Source organism: Camelus dromedarius, chromosome 3 (genome assembly GCF_036321535.1).
Source record: "Camelus dromedarius isolate mCamDro1 chromosome 3, mCamDro1.pat, whole genome shotgun sequence".
Lineage (NCBI taxonomy): Eukaryota > Metazoa > Chordata > Mammalia > Artiodactyla > Camelidae > Camelus > Camelus dromedarius.
Window position 1 is genome coordinate 43,400,281 of NC_087438.1, and position 19,849 is coordinate 43,420,129.

Sequence of the window (19,849 nt, forward strand, 5' to 3'; positions counted from 1 at the left end):
GTCTATACTTTTTTCAGTACAATCCTACCCCAAATATAGACTATACTTTTCCTGTGTACCACAATCAAGGCAATAACACTGTTTAATGACCTTAAGCAATGGACTGAAGAAGAAAAAGACTGCAGAATAGCATGCCCCTCTAGCAAAGCTGACTGAAAAAATACCCAGGTATTACCCAGTCTATGCTTAAATTTTAGAATAGACTATCGATGACCTGGAAAACCCTTTGTCTCCACAATTTTTTATAGTCTTGATGAATAAAATAAAGGAGGAAACGAGATGTTTAAGATGTAAGAATAATATGATTTCATCCCAGCCAAAGTGGATCTTAGGCTTTTCACCAGAAGTTCTATCCTAGTCACATTATCAAGCAGACACACAAATCGCAAATAATGTGGAATAGGAAAAACACAAGGATTTTCTTGGTTTTGGAAAACAGCTAAGCAACACCCAGACAGTCTTTTTAGAAATGTAGAAAATTCCTTTTCATGGTAGTTAATACTTCCTTAGCTTTAGATATAAAATTTGGTTTATAACCTTAATATGGCCATATTTTTACTCTTTACAAAAATCAAGTTTTCATTTGTTTCAGCCACTTTGCTCAATATTTATTAAAGAATAAAATATTTTTTCATGAAAACTTACCGTACATTGTCTAAAAGAAAAAAAAAGTCACATATTTTCCTCCATTTATCAATGTGATCTCCAATTATCCCGTTAATGTGTATGTTTTTTCCTACCCGAAGACATATAGATGGTTCAGTAATTAGAGGGTTTAAAATCAACCTTCTCAGTCTATATTAAACCTCTTTTTTTTTTTTTTTTGAGAATAGAAAAGGAGTTTATCAGGGTACACTGCCATAGACAGCAGCAGCCACACAGACGAGAGGTGCCTGTGTGAGCCTATGTTAAACTTATTGATGCTTTTTATCTTTCCAGGAAAAACTGTGCACACAGATATATTTGTTTTCATAATTCCTTTTTACTATAGGTTACTACAAGATATTGAATATAGTTCCCTGTGCTATTAAAAAAAAAATCAAGTTTCAAGTAAAGTACTCACAACACTGACCTACATATTCAGCTACTTAAAATACTTACACTATGTACAACAATTTATACCCTCTTAGAACATTTTGCATGATAATTTTAAGTCACTGCAGTGAAAAATTGCTCAGGAAAGCCAAAATGCTTGTTAATAGTCAAAATTCTTTTATGCCAGTTAAAAGGAGATTCCATATACATAATAAAGTATTTTTGAGCAGCTCTTGAGCAAACACATTTTAGAAGATTTGAGCACAGATCTGGGGTTTTTATGTCTCATAATGACACTACCTGATAATCATGTTAGCTCCTACCTTTGCACATTTATAAAAACTGTCAGGACCATATCAATTATTTATTTTTATGTCCAGAATGGGGAATTGTGTCCTCAGCCAACAAACCACAGGCCTCATGACTTGCATGAAATTCTGCTCTCCAAACCCAAGTTCCACAAGACGGTATCTATTAGATTAGTTTATGATCCCAAATATTCTATTGAAGTTCCTGGTTTAATGGTGAGACCAAACTTCATCCAATTATCCTGTCTTTAATAGATGCTCCCAATTTCTCAGCAACTTCAAAGTGAAAAGCATATTCATTTGTTCCTGCCACAGCTATTATCTTTACTTGTTATTCTGTCCTGGAGACCATCATATGGATGTCAAAGAAGGAGTCCTTGTTTAGATGCTTTTGAAGGCTTCTAAGGGTGACCAATGGTGATGTATTGAACAAACTGCACATCCAATACATCCTGATACAGATAATCAGCCTCAGAGTCTAGTGTGTGAATATCTGGCCTTGAGGTGATTATGTTGCTGCTGAGAGTGGTCAGGCCAATTTTACAGCTGGCTATTTTCTGATTTATTTGAAAATCTTAAAGATTTGAGATTCTCTCTTTATAAGTTGTCTCTTCTATTCTTGTAGATCTCTTTCTCTGAAACTGGGGAAAGTGGGACAAGGAGTTAACGGAGCACCACTCCTATACCCTTCAAATGTCCGTGCTGGGAATTACACCAGCATTAGGGAGACAGTGTGGCTATCTTGTTTTAGTGCTTGCCACTTTTTAAGATTGGTCTGCATTGGTTCTAGGTCCAATTCCTCCTCAAACCTCAGCAAGAAGAATACTGTCAACCTTATATGTTTCAATCTGATTCACAAGTGTAGAGATCCACAAAGGAGGAGTATCAAAGCTTCAGAATAATGAAGTGTTACATTGTGGACATATCTCCTTTTCTCATGGCTACCAGACATTATGAATCTTAGAACTGATAGTGTTTGCCTCTTTACTTAGGTTACTAGGAAACTCAAAGCAAAATTTGTGGCCCACTTTAGTAAGTGAAAGGAACTTGAGGTACATTTTTTAGGTACTAATCCCAGCTTTATATCATTTTCCTTTTCCTCTGATTTTCTGATTTATTCTATTTTTCTGTTGTTATTTTAATGATGCTAATTCAACTCTAATAAGAGAGTTATAACTAATAATGAGTATTATTGTATGTAAAAGCAAAAGAACTATGCAATAATCCATAGTACCAGCTGGTTAATCACAGAAAAGAGAGGGTCAAGGCTGCTATAGTATATGGCAAACTGATAGGATGGGTGAAATGAGTCATAAGATTTTAAAAGGAATGCAAGTAGGACCTATTAAATATATGTGAATCTGCCTGATATCTCCTAGGTTTTCTATTTTCTATTTGTTATTGTAATGTGCATTTTGAGCTTAAGTTAGAAAGCAGAGAGCAAGCCTCAGAGATTCATGACATTAAAAGTTCTTCCAGGATCATTTGAATTTATCCTTTGTATTACCCCTATTTAAGTGTCAAGAAAAGCTCTTGAATCATAAATGACCAAGCCAAAAATGCTTATGACTTTTTTTCTAGTTCTCGACTGCCAAAGTGATTCTAACTAATTGGAAAGGTTTCTCTAAGTTCTTATTTAAAGGGTCACTAAATATGATGTGCATACGATTAAATTAAGTAAAACATGCACTATGGCAGGAGGCTGATATGATAAAAGACAAATACACTCTTTTGAATACCTTAAATTAGCTTGTACATAATAGACATGTAGTCATTATAGTGAAAAATAACATTTAAACCATTATACATTTAGAAAACAGGACCAAGGTTAACTTAAAGGATACAAACACAATAACCTTATAATGCTCCTATAGTAACACCCATTATATGCTAACTGGAAAATACTAAAATGCTGCTTGCATTTGGATTACTCAGTCTTAACTCTAATCAATTCACCCTTCGTGATTTATAATTAAATTATCTGTCCCATAATGTAGTCTATGTAGTGGAAACTTTTAGAACAGATTTTAAAACTACAGTATAGGCATTTCTGCTCTAATATGATACATACATTGCTGAAAAACCTCCTTCTGCAAAAATTGCACACTAAAAATAATTGGCACACAGGAAAAACAGTGTTAGAGGCAGACAACTCAAAGACAGAAAACTAACACAAACAGTGATAATTCTAATAAAATAACAGCACAATTTAAAAAATACATGGCAAATTCCTAATGAAGAAATATTGAAGTAAACATAACACTTTATCTTTAAAGAAAAAAAGTGAAATAAGTTAATAAGAAAGGGCTGAGGCTGCTGACTTACAGAGACAAAAGGCCAATGTGCAAAGAGCAGGCAGAAACACACAATAACACATACATAGAAATGACAGAGCATGAGGCTAAACTGAACCAAAAGAAGAATGTGGGGTGAATGGTCATCATGTACAATTTTTGTCTCCTGTTCAACTGTATAAAGTCAAAATTCAGTTTGACTTCAGCTGCTATATTACTTAGTGGCACAAAATGTGGCACAAAATAGCTCAATCACTTATTAACTAATCTGTGATGCAGAAACAAGGTTGTTATAGAACAGATTATACCAAAACCTTAAATTAGCATTGTTTTTTCTAGATTTATATTGAACATACAGAGATTGAAAATATCTTAGCAAGCCAACTCAACACTGAGGAGAACTCTCAGTATGGAAAGAAAATATGGTTAAAACAGTAGGTCTGGTATGTAGTAAGTGCTCAATAAATGTTAGCAGCAGCTACTACTCCTTCTGTTGCTGCTTCCATTAGCAAAGATGGAAAGTAAAAGAGCGCTGATGCAGACATCTGTAGCTTACTCAATATCTATTACTCCCTACTTTCTTGCCAACAGAATTCTGATTTTTGCTCAGGAATCTACCTCTCAGGGAAGGTGACTCTAACCCCATTTTAGGGGGCATATCTGGATTAGTCTAAACCAATTATGGTAACACCATTCCTTTTGCCTATGACTGAGTTAAGGGTGGGTATGTGGTTTTCTGGCCAACAAAACATGAATGAAGTCTGCTGAGGTAGCAGGGGAGGACCTCTGGAAAAACAAAAACAAAAAAACACCTTTCCTTATACTTAAAAAGAGACACTAGATTTTTATCTCTGTCTTTAAGGAGATATCTTTATCTCTTTATCTCTTCTCTTCCTCTGAATATTGTCAGGGTAAAAGTGCATTACTTGCTCTGATGCTCCACTTGTATTTTGAGTTTACCGACAAAGAGTACGACCTTAGGGCATTTCCCACACTACCTGTCAGCTCTTGGCTGATTTTAAAGTGTGAAATCTTATTCAGCAATTTAAAAATTTTTTTCTGTCAGAATAATGTCATTACCAAAAATAGAAGTCTCACATTTGTTTCTAAAATTAGAATTAATATTGACTTGTTTCAAGGATTTTATATATAATATTTACAATCTTCTTTATAATTATTTTTCTACTGCATCGCTAGACTAGCTTTGTGTTGCCCAATAAGGTTGTCAATAGTCACACGTGGCTGTTCAAATTTAAATGAACTAAACTTAAAAATTCTGTTCTTCAGTTGCACTAGACACATTTCAAGTGGTTAATAGTTCATTTGGCTGTTGGTCATCAGGCTGGACAGTGCACATGTAGAATATCTCCTTCAGTGAGGAAAGTTCTCTTGGACAGCATTGGGCTAGATTATGTGTTTTGAAAGTTTAAATTCTCATGTATTACATTACATTTTAAAAGGCTCCAGGTTACACAGCTAATGCTTAGACAGCTTTATTAACTTGGATAGCATGAAAAGAAATTTCAGTGTGGTAACTGAATTGCCTCAAATTCTAAACTAGTAGAGTCAAGATTAATGAAAAAACGTAATTATTTGTATATCCATGATATAGATATGTTAAATATACCCCCTTTACATTTGCTAAAAGCTGAAACAGAAGACAAAGATAGTGACAGAAATGCAACCCACCAATAGCAAGCTCTACAACCTGAGCATCTAAAGCACAGTTCATGGGTAAAACGCGACTAGCCTGAAATGGCTGGCATGGTTTTTTCTTTTTCTGTTACCTGTCACATATTATTCATATTACATACTACCTGTGTTATTAGGGCCAAAATGTGTGCCCGTCCCTACAATTATGTAACAATGGAAATGGATGGGAACTGAGAGGTGGGTTTGGTTTTCTCATTCCTACCTAACACAGTCTAACATACAGTAGGTATTCAATTCTTCTACCCTTGCACAAACTTCTATTTTTCTGAGATTCACATTATTTATCCAAATCACTATCTGGCTTCATCACTGCTTCCTACTAACCTCATGATGGTCACTTCCCCTAATTTGTTAAAGAGCTTGATACCTGCTTCTTAACAGTCTCACTATACACTTCAAGTCCTAATAACATGCTGAATGAATTCAGCCTCCACATGGAAGACTCCCCAGACTCCCTAGCCTCGACGTTCCCAGAACTCCCTCACCTCCACTTGAGGTTAGGCAAGCACTGCCATGGCCACACTTCAGATTTGTCCTCATTGAGAACGGCCTCACTTCTCATATCTCAAATTCAAATCCATTCCATTCTCTGATCCCCTCAACTGCTGCCTCTCATACCCTGTTTTTCCTACAACACTGGTTCTTTAATTTTTGTGGACTTTTCAAAATCAGATCTTAATTTTCTCCCTGTTAGCCCTCTTTAGACTCTACTATCATTCCCTAGTGCATAGCACGTGGCTCAGCACTTCAATCATTCTCACCAGTATCCTCAAATTCTTCTTAATTTGTTTACTGTTCTGTTGTAATCTCACTTTCTCTAATCCACTTTCATCTAAAGCATAAATCTGAGGCTGAATCTTTCAACCACCACATTTTGCACTTAATTTTCTTCCTGCCTAGAATGCTCTCATTGTCACTTTCTTCTTCTCTGTTCAGCTCCAATTTGCCCTTCAGATCTTTAGCTTCCAATGGGAAGAATTCCTTAAATCTCTAATCAGGCTGTGCCAATTCCACGTGTTTCATAGCATCCCATACTTATCCTATCATATCATACTATATCATATCACTTAGCATATTTTGCTATATTGTGATTTTCTGAGATTTCCCAAGAAATTATAAAATCCTTGAGAGCACAGATTGTCTTTTTCACTCTAGCACAGTCTGATACCAAGTAGGCACTCAATTATTTGTTGAGTGAATGAATAATACCGATAACTTAAAATAATCATTGTAATTGAAGCTATCTGCAATTACTTCAACATGAAAATTCAATAGAAGTAAAAATGATAAATAAGCTATAGAGTGTGTTAGAGGTAGTATGAGGGGAAATAGAGAAGGGGAAGGAAGATTAGGAGTTCCAGGGTTGTAAGGAGTAGAGAGGGTTGCAATTTTAAATGCGGCATTTGGGCTAGGCCTCATTGAGAAGATGGCAGTTGAGTAAAGGTGAGGTGAGGGAGCTAGTGATGTAGATATTTTCAGTGGAAAAGTATACAGGGCAAAGGGAATAGCCAACGCAAAAGCCTTTAAGGTGAGAGTACACCTGGCACATACAAGGAAGGCAGCCTGTGTGGAGCAGTGTGAATAAGGAGGAAAACAGTAAAAGATAAGCTCGGAGAAGTAATGGAAGGCCAGATTGTGTAGTCCTTGCAAGCCTTTGTAAGAAATTTGGATTTAAGTAAAACGGGGAGCCATTGAAAGGTCTTGAGTAAAGGTTATACTCCAGCTGAATCACTCTGCCTCTTATACTGAGGACCGCAGGGAGCAAGAGTAGTATTGGGAAATCCACTGAAAAAGTTCTTAAAAGTAATCCAGTGAAAGATAGAGTGGTTTTAGCTTGAGCCAGATGGTGTTGACATCTGAGATGGGAAAACTGCTGGAAGAATAGGTTTGTGGAAATGTTTTGGAGATAACATTTGGACATGTTAAATATTACATGTCCATTAAAAGTCTAACAAATGGTAAGATATGAGCCTGAAACCCATGGAAGAAGTCTTGGCTGAAAATATAAATTTGGGGGTCGATAATAGATGAATGGTATCAAAAGCAAAGAAACTGGATGGGACACTAAGAAAACGGTATTGATAAGGCAGAGAAAAAGGCCAAAGGGTAAGTCCTGGGTACTCAAACATTAAGAGGTCAGAGAAAACAGTAGGAACCAGCAAAGAAGAATGAGAGAGAATAAGCAGCAATATAGAGCGACAACCAAAAAGTTACAGTGTCATGGAAACCTAGTGAAGATCAAGTAAGATAAATACTCAGAATTGACTATTGGGTTTCGCAACATGGAAGACATCAGTGACTTGATAAAAACATTTTCAATAGAATGATGGAGGTGAAATCCTGAGAGGAACAATTTCAGGGTAAAATGAGAAGAGGAATTAGATATACTAAGTATAGATAGTCTTTTGAGGAATTTTCTTTCAAAAGGAGCAAAGAAGTGGAAAACTAAATGGCAGGTTTTTTCAAGATAGAAATAACAGCATGTTTGTACGCTTACAGAAAAACCTAGAAGAGAAGATGTTGGAAAAATCATCTACATATTTATGAATAATCAAGAATTAAGATAAGTATAGGGTTGGAGAGCATAAGAGTGAGAAATAGTATGGAGTGTGGGTATTACTCTGATGACATGAAATTAAAAGCTGTAATTTTTAGATAGAAGGAAGGAAAAACTATCTAGAAAGAGTAATGAGATATAGAGAAGACAGTCAATTCACTTCCAGGCCCAGTCTTTCGAGAGCTAAGGGAGAAAATACATGTCCTCAACTTTTGAGGGCTGCAGAGGAAGCAGTATCACAGAGCTAGTTTCCATGAGAACAAGAAGATGAAGGGAAGGAAAATTCAGAGATGTCAGGATATGAGGAATTTTGCTGATGATGGGTTGTGAGTTTCTGAGGGCACAAAAGAGTTTCAGTGGTTCGGCAGGGTTAGGAAACAGAAGTGGGGATATGCAGATTTATGGGCTTGGATGGCAAGAGATGAGGAGTGATGAGGGAGTCTGGGACTTCTTGCCATAGCAAACATAAAATGGAATAAAGGGCATAATAAGATTAATCCTTGTTTCTTGAACTCAAGAAAGATAATGGGGGCAAAGTTGCGAGTGCTGGGGGGTCAGGGAAGTTCAGGGTGTGTGTGTCTCTCTCTTGACTCTGTTGCAGGAGAGTGTATTTGCTTCCAGTAATGAAGCTTCCTCTTGACTCTTGTTGATGGAATTGATGAATTTGAGGCTGGTTCCATTCAATTTCAAAAATTCATGTGACCCTCACACACATGGATTTCTGATCAAATAGCTTACAATTTAAAATATTTCCCTGCTCTAGGGGAAATGTAAGCTAATTTTTCATAGCAGAGTTTGGTTTTACTTACATCTGTGTTGCAGGAGCGATACCGTTTCCTTTCCCCAAGGCAATATTTTCCACCTCCTGAAGGTCTGAAAACACATTTTGTTTAACATGTGAATATAATATATCTAACCACATGAAGAGTACATAAATTGCTTGATGAAAACATATTAACATTTACTTTAAGAAAATACAAAATTTGACACTTTATTAGTTATTAAAGTAATAATCATGCTGGTGATAGTAATAATGATTATGGTTGTTGAGCACAAAAATTAAGGTAATTTATTGTAACTTTATAAGGCTTTTAATTGTGATGATTTACATTCTTAAGACAATACAATTAAATCAATGTATTTTCTAATTATAGTAAATAGGTGCTCAGTTCAATGCAACGAGTTTAAAAATCATTTATAACAAAAAGCCATTTGAATCATATACAACAAAACACATAATCTGATGCTATATATTCACCAAGTAGGAAATGGAAAGTGCTTTTTTTCCAGATTGGGAATAGCTTCACTTTAAAGTATAAAATGCAGAAATAAATTTATATCTCATTTCAAATATTATATGAAGTTTTAAAAAATTAAATCTAAACATGAGACGGGCCTGCATTATAATACTTTATATTACACTTAAATTAGGATGTCAAATATTTGCTTTACATAAATTAATTTATAAGTATTTAACATTAGGAAAAGCCATATGTTATTCCTTGGGCATGCTATTCTTGAATGGAAAAAAAATAACTTGTTCTCTTAGAGAGGTCTAGGTCATTCTCTTAAGTATCTGGGTATATAATCTATTATCATAGGGTTTTATGCTTTTATGCCTGCAGTTGAACTTAGGTTAATTATTCTGTAACTGTTTAAAAAAGATCGTCTAAACTATAATTTTGGCTCACTGGTATCAGTGGGAAAATCAAAGTTACACTTGTAATATATTTTGAATTCCAGTGAATGCTGACTCTATGGAAGGGGAAAAAATGGCCCAGCTTGAACCAGCATGGGAGAAATGGGTTGGTCAGATAAAAACAAGGTAGGGGGGTGGTGGTGGCAAGGCTGGTTCATGAGTCAGTGACAGAGAGCTCTATATAGCAGGTGGGTAATAATCGAATAGAAAGTGGGAGAATGGAAACAAAGAACTAATATAAAGGGAAGCAATTTCAAGCTAAAAAGAGTAAAAATGAAGAAAAGAGACATTAGAGAGAGGAACCAAAGGGAGGGATCATGAGTTAAAATGAGAAAAAGTGAAAAATTAAAATAGATCATCTTTTACCCCAGAAAGGGGAAAAAAAGAAGTGATATTGTAACATTATTCTGTACCAAATATTTGTCAGGAAGGAAGGCCCTCGACCTGAGCTCTAGACAAAAATGAGAGCACTTGACCTGTAGCAGCTAAGGAGCAGTTCAGGCCCGGGGAGGACAGGAAAGACCAACCAGAGGAATCGTCCACCTGCAATGGGCACTGGTGGGAGGGAGAAGTAATACAGCTAGCAAGGAATACTGATGGGGCTGGCTTTACGCCAGGGGGACTCTGGCTGGCGAAAAGGAGTGGTGGGAGAGGAGCAGTCTGACCTACATAAAACAGTCACGGGGAGAAAAGTGGCAGCAGCCCTGGAAGATGATTAATGGGGGCATGTGAATGGAAACTATTTTAACACATGGTTAGTATTCTTCTCATTGTGATTTGTGATGTGAATCAAGGCGTTTCAAACCTTGAAGTGCTCTCATTGGTCCTTTTGACACTAATGTAGCAGTAATAATTTTATGTGACATGTGAAAAGAACTTAGGTTTCCTGGGAATAATGGTAATGTAGCTAAGACCAGACCTGGATCCATCCATAATTCAGTAGTCTTTGCAGGAGGAAATCTATCTGATTATTACTAGATTAAAATTCTGGCTATACCTGGGATAGATACACTATGCTTTTCTTTTCTCTTTTTCTTTTATTTTTGGTTACATAGTAAGGTGAAAGGGAAAAAAAAGAAAGTCTGTCTAACAAGGCTCCTCCACTTTCCTATGCCTAGTGCTTGTTCTGAAGACAAGCACTTGGCTCACTAGTGAAACGTTTTTACAGATAACATGCGAAACCACAGCTTTGAATCATTTCCAACTGTGTCTTTTTGTTGGCTCCGGCTTACTTTAGCTACTTACGCTGGACTGTCACAGTGTCTTAGGGATGAGGAGACGCCTCCCCCGCAGGTCCTGCTGCACTCTCCCCATAGTGACCAGGGACCCCAGCCCCCATCTATGCTCTGGGGCCAAGTGCCAAAAGGAACACAATCTCCCTGATAACACCACTGCAAGATTTCACAGAAAACACAGAATTAGCTTTTAGGCAGATAGAGCTATCAGGATAGAAATACATAAAGGTCAGGCAATGACCAATTACAGGCATTAGCAATCTCCCAACAGATGACAGACTGAGAGTTCTTTAACTGTGTTTAGACATTGGTAAAGGTGCATGTGATTTGTAAATTATCTTTAGCTAGGCAATGCTTTATAAATCTGTAACAAGTACCAGGAGTCTAAAAAACTTTACTTCTTTTTTTCTTATTTCTCCTCCTCCAGACTTTTAGTGTTTCTCATTATAGAGACCTCAAAAGTCTTTTTTAGATATTTCAGTATTAAAACATTTTTTTTTCTTTATATTCCACTATTATTAGACTCATGGAATGATAACGCAATATGGAAAGTTCCCCAGTAAGGAATTTTTATGATGGTAATTGCTTTTTCTTAAAAAAAAAAAAAAAAAAAGCCTGGTTGAGGCTACAATAGTAAAAGAATGTGTTGTGGCATTTCATCTACATGAGTACTGCAGACATAATAAAAGTAATGCCAAGACACTAGGGACAGGGTACAAAAAAACCCTTATATACAATGACTAGCCATGTGTATAGCCCCTGCACAAACATGTGTACTGGAATTCTTCTCAGTTTTACTCTCTGCAATAAACCACACATACTGCACATAAGTAGAAAGCCAGGAATAATTTATTGAGACGCAGACATCGCATAATCAGCTCATAACTCTAACATGATAAATCTTATTTGCAGAATATGGTAAAAATGAAACTTTTTTTTTTTAAAAACAAGCATTTCTAGGCTTTTATTGGTGCATTTTTCTGAGCTATAAAAATTTGATGAACCATACTGATGCTATGAAAGTCATTTCTTTATATGAATAACAATAGGGAACATTATTAGAGCTGAGTAACTGTCAGCAATGTCAGATTGTTAAATAAAATTTCAACCCTTATATTAAAATGTGAAGGGAGTATGCCACGTGATTTTAGAAAGTTTATTACTCTATACTATGTTATATATCAGTTTATTATACTAACTGTATATATCTACAATTCTGTCACTTTCACCATCTGTACTGCTACCGCTCTAGACTAAACTGGCAAATGGAATAGCTTCTTACCTGGTCCTCCCGCCTCACTTTCTTCTGCCTGTAATCAGTCTATTCTCCAGGAAGCTCTCAGAGAGCTCTTTTAAAAACATATTATTGCTTCATGTCACTGTTTTGCTTAAAAGACTGTGGTGGTTACCTCCTTCCCTCAACTCTGTTCAACTGTGGCCTTTGTGATCTAGCGCCTACCTCCTTCCCTGAACTTATTCTCTCTTGTATGGAATGCTCCAGACACAGTGACCTTCCTTCTCTTCCTCAGTACACTAAACTTGTTCTGTCCTTAGGATATCTGCATTTGCTAGTCCTCCTGGGAAGACTCCTCTCCTGATTCCTCATATTGTTGTCTTCCCATCATTTGGTTTCAGGTCAAGTGTCACTTCATCAGAGAGGTCTTTCCTTGACCATCCTTATTCTGAAACAGTGGCACTGCACTATCCTTCCTGCCCATTCCAGGATATACAGAGATTCGTCTTCCTGTTTCGGTCCCCTCTTACTACTTACTACTACTTTACTCTGTTTATTTTTCAAATTACTTCTTTATTACTTTTATTGTCTCCTCTACTTAGTATGCAAAAACCTTGAGAGGCACACATGGCTATTCAAATTTAAATTAATTAAAATTAAAAGTTCAGTTCCTCAGACCCACGAGCCACATTTCTATGGCTCCATGGCCACATGTGGTTGGTGGCCACAACATTGGACAGAGTGGATAGAACATTTCTATCAATGTCTAGAACAGTGTCTAAAATATAATAAATATGCAACAAAACTTTATTGAATGAATGAATAATTAGTTAAATTATAGAATTCTGTGTCTTATTTTGGTTACTATATGTCAGGAAGGAACTGGAGATACTAGAGGGTAAAGAAAGTCAAATTTATCTTTGTTTTCCTGGTGGTTGGCATTCAGTGACTATTTCAGTAATTGTAACAGTATAAAGGACTTTTTTACAGAAGTGCTGAGCAATTAACATTTGTCCATAAAAAAATCAGGCAAGAGGAAGTCAAAATGTGGCTGGCTATAAAGCCAAACATTTTGATCCTAAATAAAATAAATATTAAAGTAGGACTTTTAAAAAGTTTATGAATTTTGGACAATGAAAATTACCACTAAGAAAAAAATCAGCTGTCCAAGATGATAAAGCTGAGGTAGTTAGCTGAACCGATAATACAGTATCAGCTCTGAGAGTAGGGTTGCTAATAGTGCACGTGTGAGAGGAAGAGAACATTCCAGTTGCCAGCTTATGATTTACCTTGAATTGATCTTGAAGACCAACCATCTGTATAATGATATGCTAATTGTGTCAGACCTTCACTTATATAAACTCACAGTGGTGGATCAAATAATCTCCTGATTTTCATTTTTATTATTACAAATAGCTGTGCGTAAGAATATTTATGCCTGCACCTATTTTCCTATAAGAGTAACTGAGCAATGTAGTATTAACCAGCAATTACTGATTTTTTTCTTTGGTTTCAATTAGTGACAATTAACACTAAAAATTCCAAATCTTAAAATCTGCCTGTTTTTTCTTAAGTTAGAATTTTAGCATTGATTTCAAATAACAATAAATTTAACTTAACATTTATTTTATATCATCGCAGAGCAGCACTTCAAGCTCAAAGGGACTCTGGTATTTATGGGATCTAAGCATTTCATTTTTTCAAATAAGGAAACCAGAACCTGAAGGAGGTTGACTTGCCCAGGGTCACTCACTGGCAGAAAAGGATTATCTGTCCAAACATACACAAAAATCAGTGGAAAAACATCAACTGGAGGTGTAGGATTATATATTTGAAGACATTAAAAAATACTCTAATATACTTTACTGAACTGTATTTACTACATAAAGTACAAAATAACACTAGAGGTTTTTTTTTAAACCCATTTAGCTGCAAATATACACCCACGGGTTATTTCATACTTCCTTAAGTATTCTTATAATTGGTAGAGAAAAAATTTCACTTTCTGCATTTTTCAGGGGACGAAATTGTGAAAGCCACAAAAATATTGAAAGATATAGATTCTAAAGGATTTAATAATATTGTTATACGTTTCCTGCATGCTCACAACATGTAGAACAGGGAAAGAAATTACACAAATTTTCTTGTTTTCCTTTTAAAACTTATTCTTAAGGTAAAAGATAAATACAAATATTCAGTCTGTTAAATGTTGCTCATTTCTTACAATTAATTAACATCTACAAGACAATAATATTTCATGAGTGGTTGGTAAAACCTTTTACTGCATAAATTCATGATACTGATTATATCTATTCCATGGAGTTGTAACATAATAGACAATTATATCAGAAAGCTAAATAACACAGATTAATGGGTAAAGAATGAAGAATTCACAACGATAATATAAGTATCAGCCATCTAGCAGCTGACAAGAGATTAGCGTCTAGTTTAACAACTAATTAACAACTTTGTCTGTGTAGGGACAACTTCAGTCTGTGTGTAGCCTGTGTTACAAACTTGAGTTCTCATTATAGCAATATCTTTTTTTGGTCCAAAGAAAGTCATTTGTTCCTTTTCTTTAGTTTCTCTAACTATAAAATGGGGACTACCTTTACTTTTCAATTATAATATAGTTGGATTAGGATGACTTAAGAAATGAGCTCTATGCAAACATACCTTCAAAGAAGTTAAAAATCTATCAAAGGACTTGTTTAACTTCTCTCTGGCACAATGTTCTTCTGTGCTTATTTAGTTTCCCCTTACCTTGTATTTATAGAAAAGAATCTCTCTGGGATTTTTCTACTTCTCTCCTGCAGTAGTAGTAGTAGTAGTAGTAGTAAGTATCTTGATGTAGTACATGGTTTTAAGAAAAGAAACTTATTTATAAGATAAATAAAGTTAAGTAAGTTAAAGAAACTTCATAATATGTGCTTTAAGAAGTCTATAGAGAACTTCATGTGGATCAAGTTATTTGAGCTAATTTCTAGAGGATTATATTAGTCAATATATACTAAGATATTAATGTGCAAAAGTCATCATAGAATTAGATTATACCAAATAAAGCAACTTGAAGTATATAAATCCAGTAAGCACAATAAAGGTGAGAGTTTTTAGTGTTGTATTTTCTTTTTTTCTTTCTTTCTCTTTTTTTATTTTTTGCCATTTGTGGCCCTTCATTCACTTTTTCTTTTTCACTTCAAAAACCAGAATTTTATAACTGGCATAGACATTTCCATTGCATCAAAAAGAGCAAAATGCCTAGAAATAAACTTAACCAAGGAGGTTACCTATACTCTGAAAACTGTAAAACACTGATGAAGGAAATTAAAGATGATAAAAAGAAATGGAAAGATTTCTTGTGCTCTTGGATTGGAAGAATCAACAGTATCAAAATGGCCATACTACCCAAAGCAATCTACAGAGCCAACACAAACCCTGTCAAAATACCCATGACATTTTTCACAGGACTAGAACAAACAATTCCAAAATTTATATGGAACCATAAAAGATCCCAAATTTTCAAAGCAATCTTTTGTAGGTTTTTTTTTTCTCTTCTTTTTGTTCTCTTTTCTAATGATTTGATGACTAAAGAAGTTCCTTTAACATTTGTTGTAAAGCTAGTTTGGTGGTGCTGAATTCTTTTAGATTTTATTTATCTGTGAAGCTTTTTATTTCTCCATCAAATATGAATGAGAGCCTTGCTGGAAAGAGTATTCTTGGTTGTAAGTTTTTCCCTTTCATCACTTTAAATATATCATGCCACTCCCTTCTAGCCTGTAGAGTTTCTGCTGAAAAATCAGCTGATAACCTTATGGGAGTTTCCTTGTATGTTATGTGTTGCTTTTCTCTTGCTAATGTTAATATTTTCTCCTTATCCTTAATTTTTATCAATTTGATTATTATGTGCCTTGGTATGTTCCTCTTTGGGTTGATCCTATATGGAACTCTCTGCACTTCTTGGACTTGGGTGACTGTTTCCTTTCCCAAGTTGGGGAAGTTTTCAGTTATTACCTCTCCAAAAATTTGCTCAGGTTCTTCTCTCTCTCTTCTCTTTCTGGGACCCCTATAATGCGAATGTTAGTGTGTTTCATGTTGTCCCAGAGTTCTCTTAAACTATCTTCATTTCTTTTCATACTTTTTTCTTTTTTCTGTTCTGCAGTAGTGGTTTCCACTAATCTGTCTTCTAGCTCACTGATCTGTTTAGAGTTGTATTTTCTATTTTTATCTTTTTAAACCTGAAGTTGCCAAAACTGTAAAAGCTCTATTTCCACAGGTGTAGAATCTTACTTCACTTCTTAAACTAGAAAAGTTAAATATTCAGATGAAAACCGGGTTTAAATCTTTATTCCCAAGGGTAATAGCCAATCTAGTGATTTTGAACTATTCTAAATATCAGTCATGTTACTTCAACCTAAATTATCCAGATAATTTGGATAAATTTGTTCATCTTTTTGCTAATTCAGGTGTATTTAACCAGATTCAGAAAGGTGAATGAAATGAAACTATCACATTCCAAAAATAAAATCCCAAGTTGTTCATTCTTGCTTTTTGCATTCTTTCTAAATAAAAGAAATATGTTTTAAAAACTATCTAGAAAGATGATATATTCCAGTCAGGCTTTAAAATATTTCTTAAGAAACACTCATCATTAAACAACACCTCTTGCTATTAGACCACTGAATTTCATGATCTCCATCTGGGAATTGGCTTAAGCAAGATATATTATAAATCAAACAATCCAACTTTGAAAATTTGTCAAAATTCTACAAAGAAAAATTTTGAAATGCATATACACAGAGTATTTCAACATTTTTTTTAATCTAGAGATATTTTCAGATGTGTATGGTAGATCTTGCACCATAGCCAGCAACTGGGTCTAGCCAGCATCTGGAATGAGATACCTCTAAGGAAAGCTAAGACTTTAAAGGAAGTCATTTTGGTGATTCAATATAAAACATCCTTCCCAAATCAGAAAAGCTGAGAGTTCGAGCACAGTGTTATTAAAAGCCGTATCTTTCTGCTGTCCAGGTGTGGGAACGCTAAAACTTCTTTCAGCCCAAATTCTAAATCAGAAATTGTCATCTTGTACAATTTAAATTTCTAGAGCAATTGGAAGAGCTATTCCTTCTCCACTTCCTGTGTTTATAGTTTGGGACCAAGTCAAAACATATTACATTCTACTCTAAATGAATTAAGATCTAAGGCTGCAAATGTCCAATTATACATGCAGGGCTTTCAGAAGGGCATGTAATAATCTTATTCTAATCCTGTCCTATGTTTCTCATGCAAAAATATTAGGAATCAATGTCATGTATATGTAAGCCCAAATGCTGGGCTATGTCTCTGATTTGGCCTTGTAGAATTATTAAATCAATCTTCTGGCAATAAACCAAGTATCTGTAACCTTCTTTGTGGTAGCCATCAGGCTTGCGAGGATTGGGTTTTGATTACCCTTACTATCTTGTGCAGTAAAAATGCCAATGCTACTATCAGAGTTTTTTAGTCTAAATCTTTGTTTACTATCTTGTCAAATATGGTATACCTCTGATTTCTGTCCCAAGGGCTATTGCTGATGCCACGACTAAGGAAAGTTCTTTTGGCCGAAAGTTATATTGATTGATTTGTAGGAGTTTGACCCATGGACACACAGTACCAGAGCACTGTCTGGGCTCATCAAATTTCCTCCTTTGGTTAATGCTACTGTCCCTGAGCACATCCATTCAGACCATATGGTTCTTATTCAGTCCTTGAATGGCTTATTCAGGCAAACATCCAATGGCTGTAATAGCGATGTCAGACCCCCCAGGACTCATGCAAATATCAATTTTTAATTTTTTGGCCATATTTCTTACTCCATCTGCTAAATGTGCATGGAACAGTTCCCATACTTACATGGAACATTTGTGGAACTGTGCCCCCGGGCAAAGATCCCATATCTTTTGCAGCCAGAGTTTGACGAGATCATTGTGGATCCAGTCCTCTGGATATGTCTAAGCTATCATTTGAGCCACATTTTCTCCCCTCCTCCAACCTTTTAAAAAAAGATTTATTAAAAAAAACTAAGAGCAGCTTTGGTTTTATCCTGCTGGCTAGACAGGATGTAGGTTCTTTCTTGTTCCTTCGGATGTGAGTAGTTTTGAAATTCAGAGTTAAGATCAGAGGTCGTGGATATTCCATTCATACTTCTGAGACACATAAATTCATGTTTATAGTCTGTGATGCTCGTTACTGCCAGTTAAGACTGTCTGCCAAAGAATTTTCTGCCCACCATCATCTAAGATTGGCAAATAATAATAAAAAGTAATGATGATGCTCTAGTAATATATACTAGCACCTCTGAGGAAGCCCACAGAAAGTCACTGAGATATTCTCTCATTCCATCCTCACAATACCTGTATGAAAGATATAGATAGATTTTCTCTCATTTTAAAGTAGAGATTCATTATTTTTGCCAGTTGTAACACTATCATATAGTCTTAGGCCCAATGTTCTGTCTAGATGCCTTTTTACTGTGATTCTTGAGATAAGAAACTGTTACAGGTAAATAAATGAAAAATCAACTTAGTATTAAAGGGGTAAAATATATTGTTACCACCCATCTCAGGCTCAGTGTAACAATGAAAATTTTCTTCTTTCTCTGCAAAATTTCCCATCTGAAAGTAAAGTATGATCAGAAGCAGCAAAGAGATTTCACTCTGAAATCAGGAAGATTTGGGCTGGAATCTCAGCTCTCTATTAAACTGCTGTGTAATCTTAGGCTTTCAAGTCTTTCTTCATCTGTAAAACAGAGTTAAAATAGTTCCCATTTCCCAGGATTTTTCTCAATAGCAAACAGAACAAATATGTTCCTGGCACAGTGTAAATACTTTGAAACAATTCATTATTATCATCATCATTGTTACTGATAATGCCAACTATTTTTATATGGCAAGAATACAGTCTGGCCACACAAATTTGCCTACACCAATTGAAAATTTCACTTTAATTTTGTGACTAGGTGTTTGCATGGCTGTTTTGATTTGAGTCAAACTTCTGAACTCTAACTCTGGTTTAATATCCAAATAGGTATAGCCATAGGAGGAAAATCTGCATTTGGCAACTGTAAACATGCTTCTCCCTAAAGGAAAAAATAACTGAAATGATCAACAACAACAATTCATAAATAGATAACATGGCAAATGCAGTTAGTAAAAAAAATAAATTAAAAATAAATTAAGAAGTGCTCAGCTCACTGAGTAGTTTTTGGTACTTTTCTCCTTTAAAAAATGTAGAGTGATCTAGTTCTTTGAAACTCTCTTCATAAATTAATAGTGATAGAGGTATTAATGATAGGGATATTTTGAGGCTTTTTGCCTAGCACTCTGTCTTTTTCTTTCTAGGAATCTGCATGTGTATGTTTTTTCATTCATTCATTCATTTAAAAACTTCCTAGTGCTATGCCTAAAGCTGTCTATTGGCCTTCATGTCTCTGGAAGAATGGCTAAGGTTTTTTTTGTAGGTTAATTTTAGATAATGAAATCCAACATACTGACTTTATGAAACTACACTCTAATGTGAATATCAATGACTTCTTGCTAGACAAACTTTGCTACATGTACAAGTTCTTTAAATAGATTTTCATGGAGCCCAAGATGTTCTGCTGAGATATGCTGGAAGCTGACAAGACTCTAAGGACAGGGTAAGGAGGCAGGCAAGGGGTTCTTTTAACTCGACCATACCCATTTTTTTTTTCAAACGTAATTTATCAGAGTTACGTAGACCCATTTAAAGAAGA

The 19,849-nt window shown here is 35.3% G+C and overlaps 1 protein-coding gene and 1 pseudogene across 1 annotated transcript in view; both read right to left on the reverse strand.

Moving 5' to 3' along the window:
• The window catches only part of ADAMTS6 (ADAM metallopeptidase with thrombospondin type 1 motif 6), a 261,676-nt gene that overhangs the window by 74,491 nt on the left and 167,336 nt on the right, over positions 1-19,849 (reverse strand). Inside the window, exons 13-14 of the mRNA XM_010974920.3 lie at positions 10,852-10,997; positions 8,717-8,780 (exon numbers count right to left, since the gene is read on the reverse strand). Of these exons, the coding sequence (XP_010973222.1) occupies positions 8,717-8,780; positions 10,852-10,997 (210 nt within the window). The remainder of the gene's footprint in view (positions 1-8,716; positions 8,781-10,851; positions 10,998-19,849) is intronic.
• On the reverse strand, positions 1,150-5,912 carry LOC105084851 (ribulose-phosphate 3-epimerase-like; annotated as a pseudogene).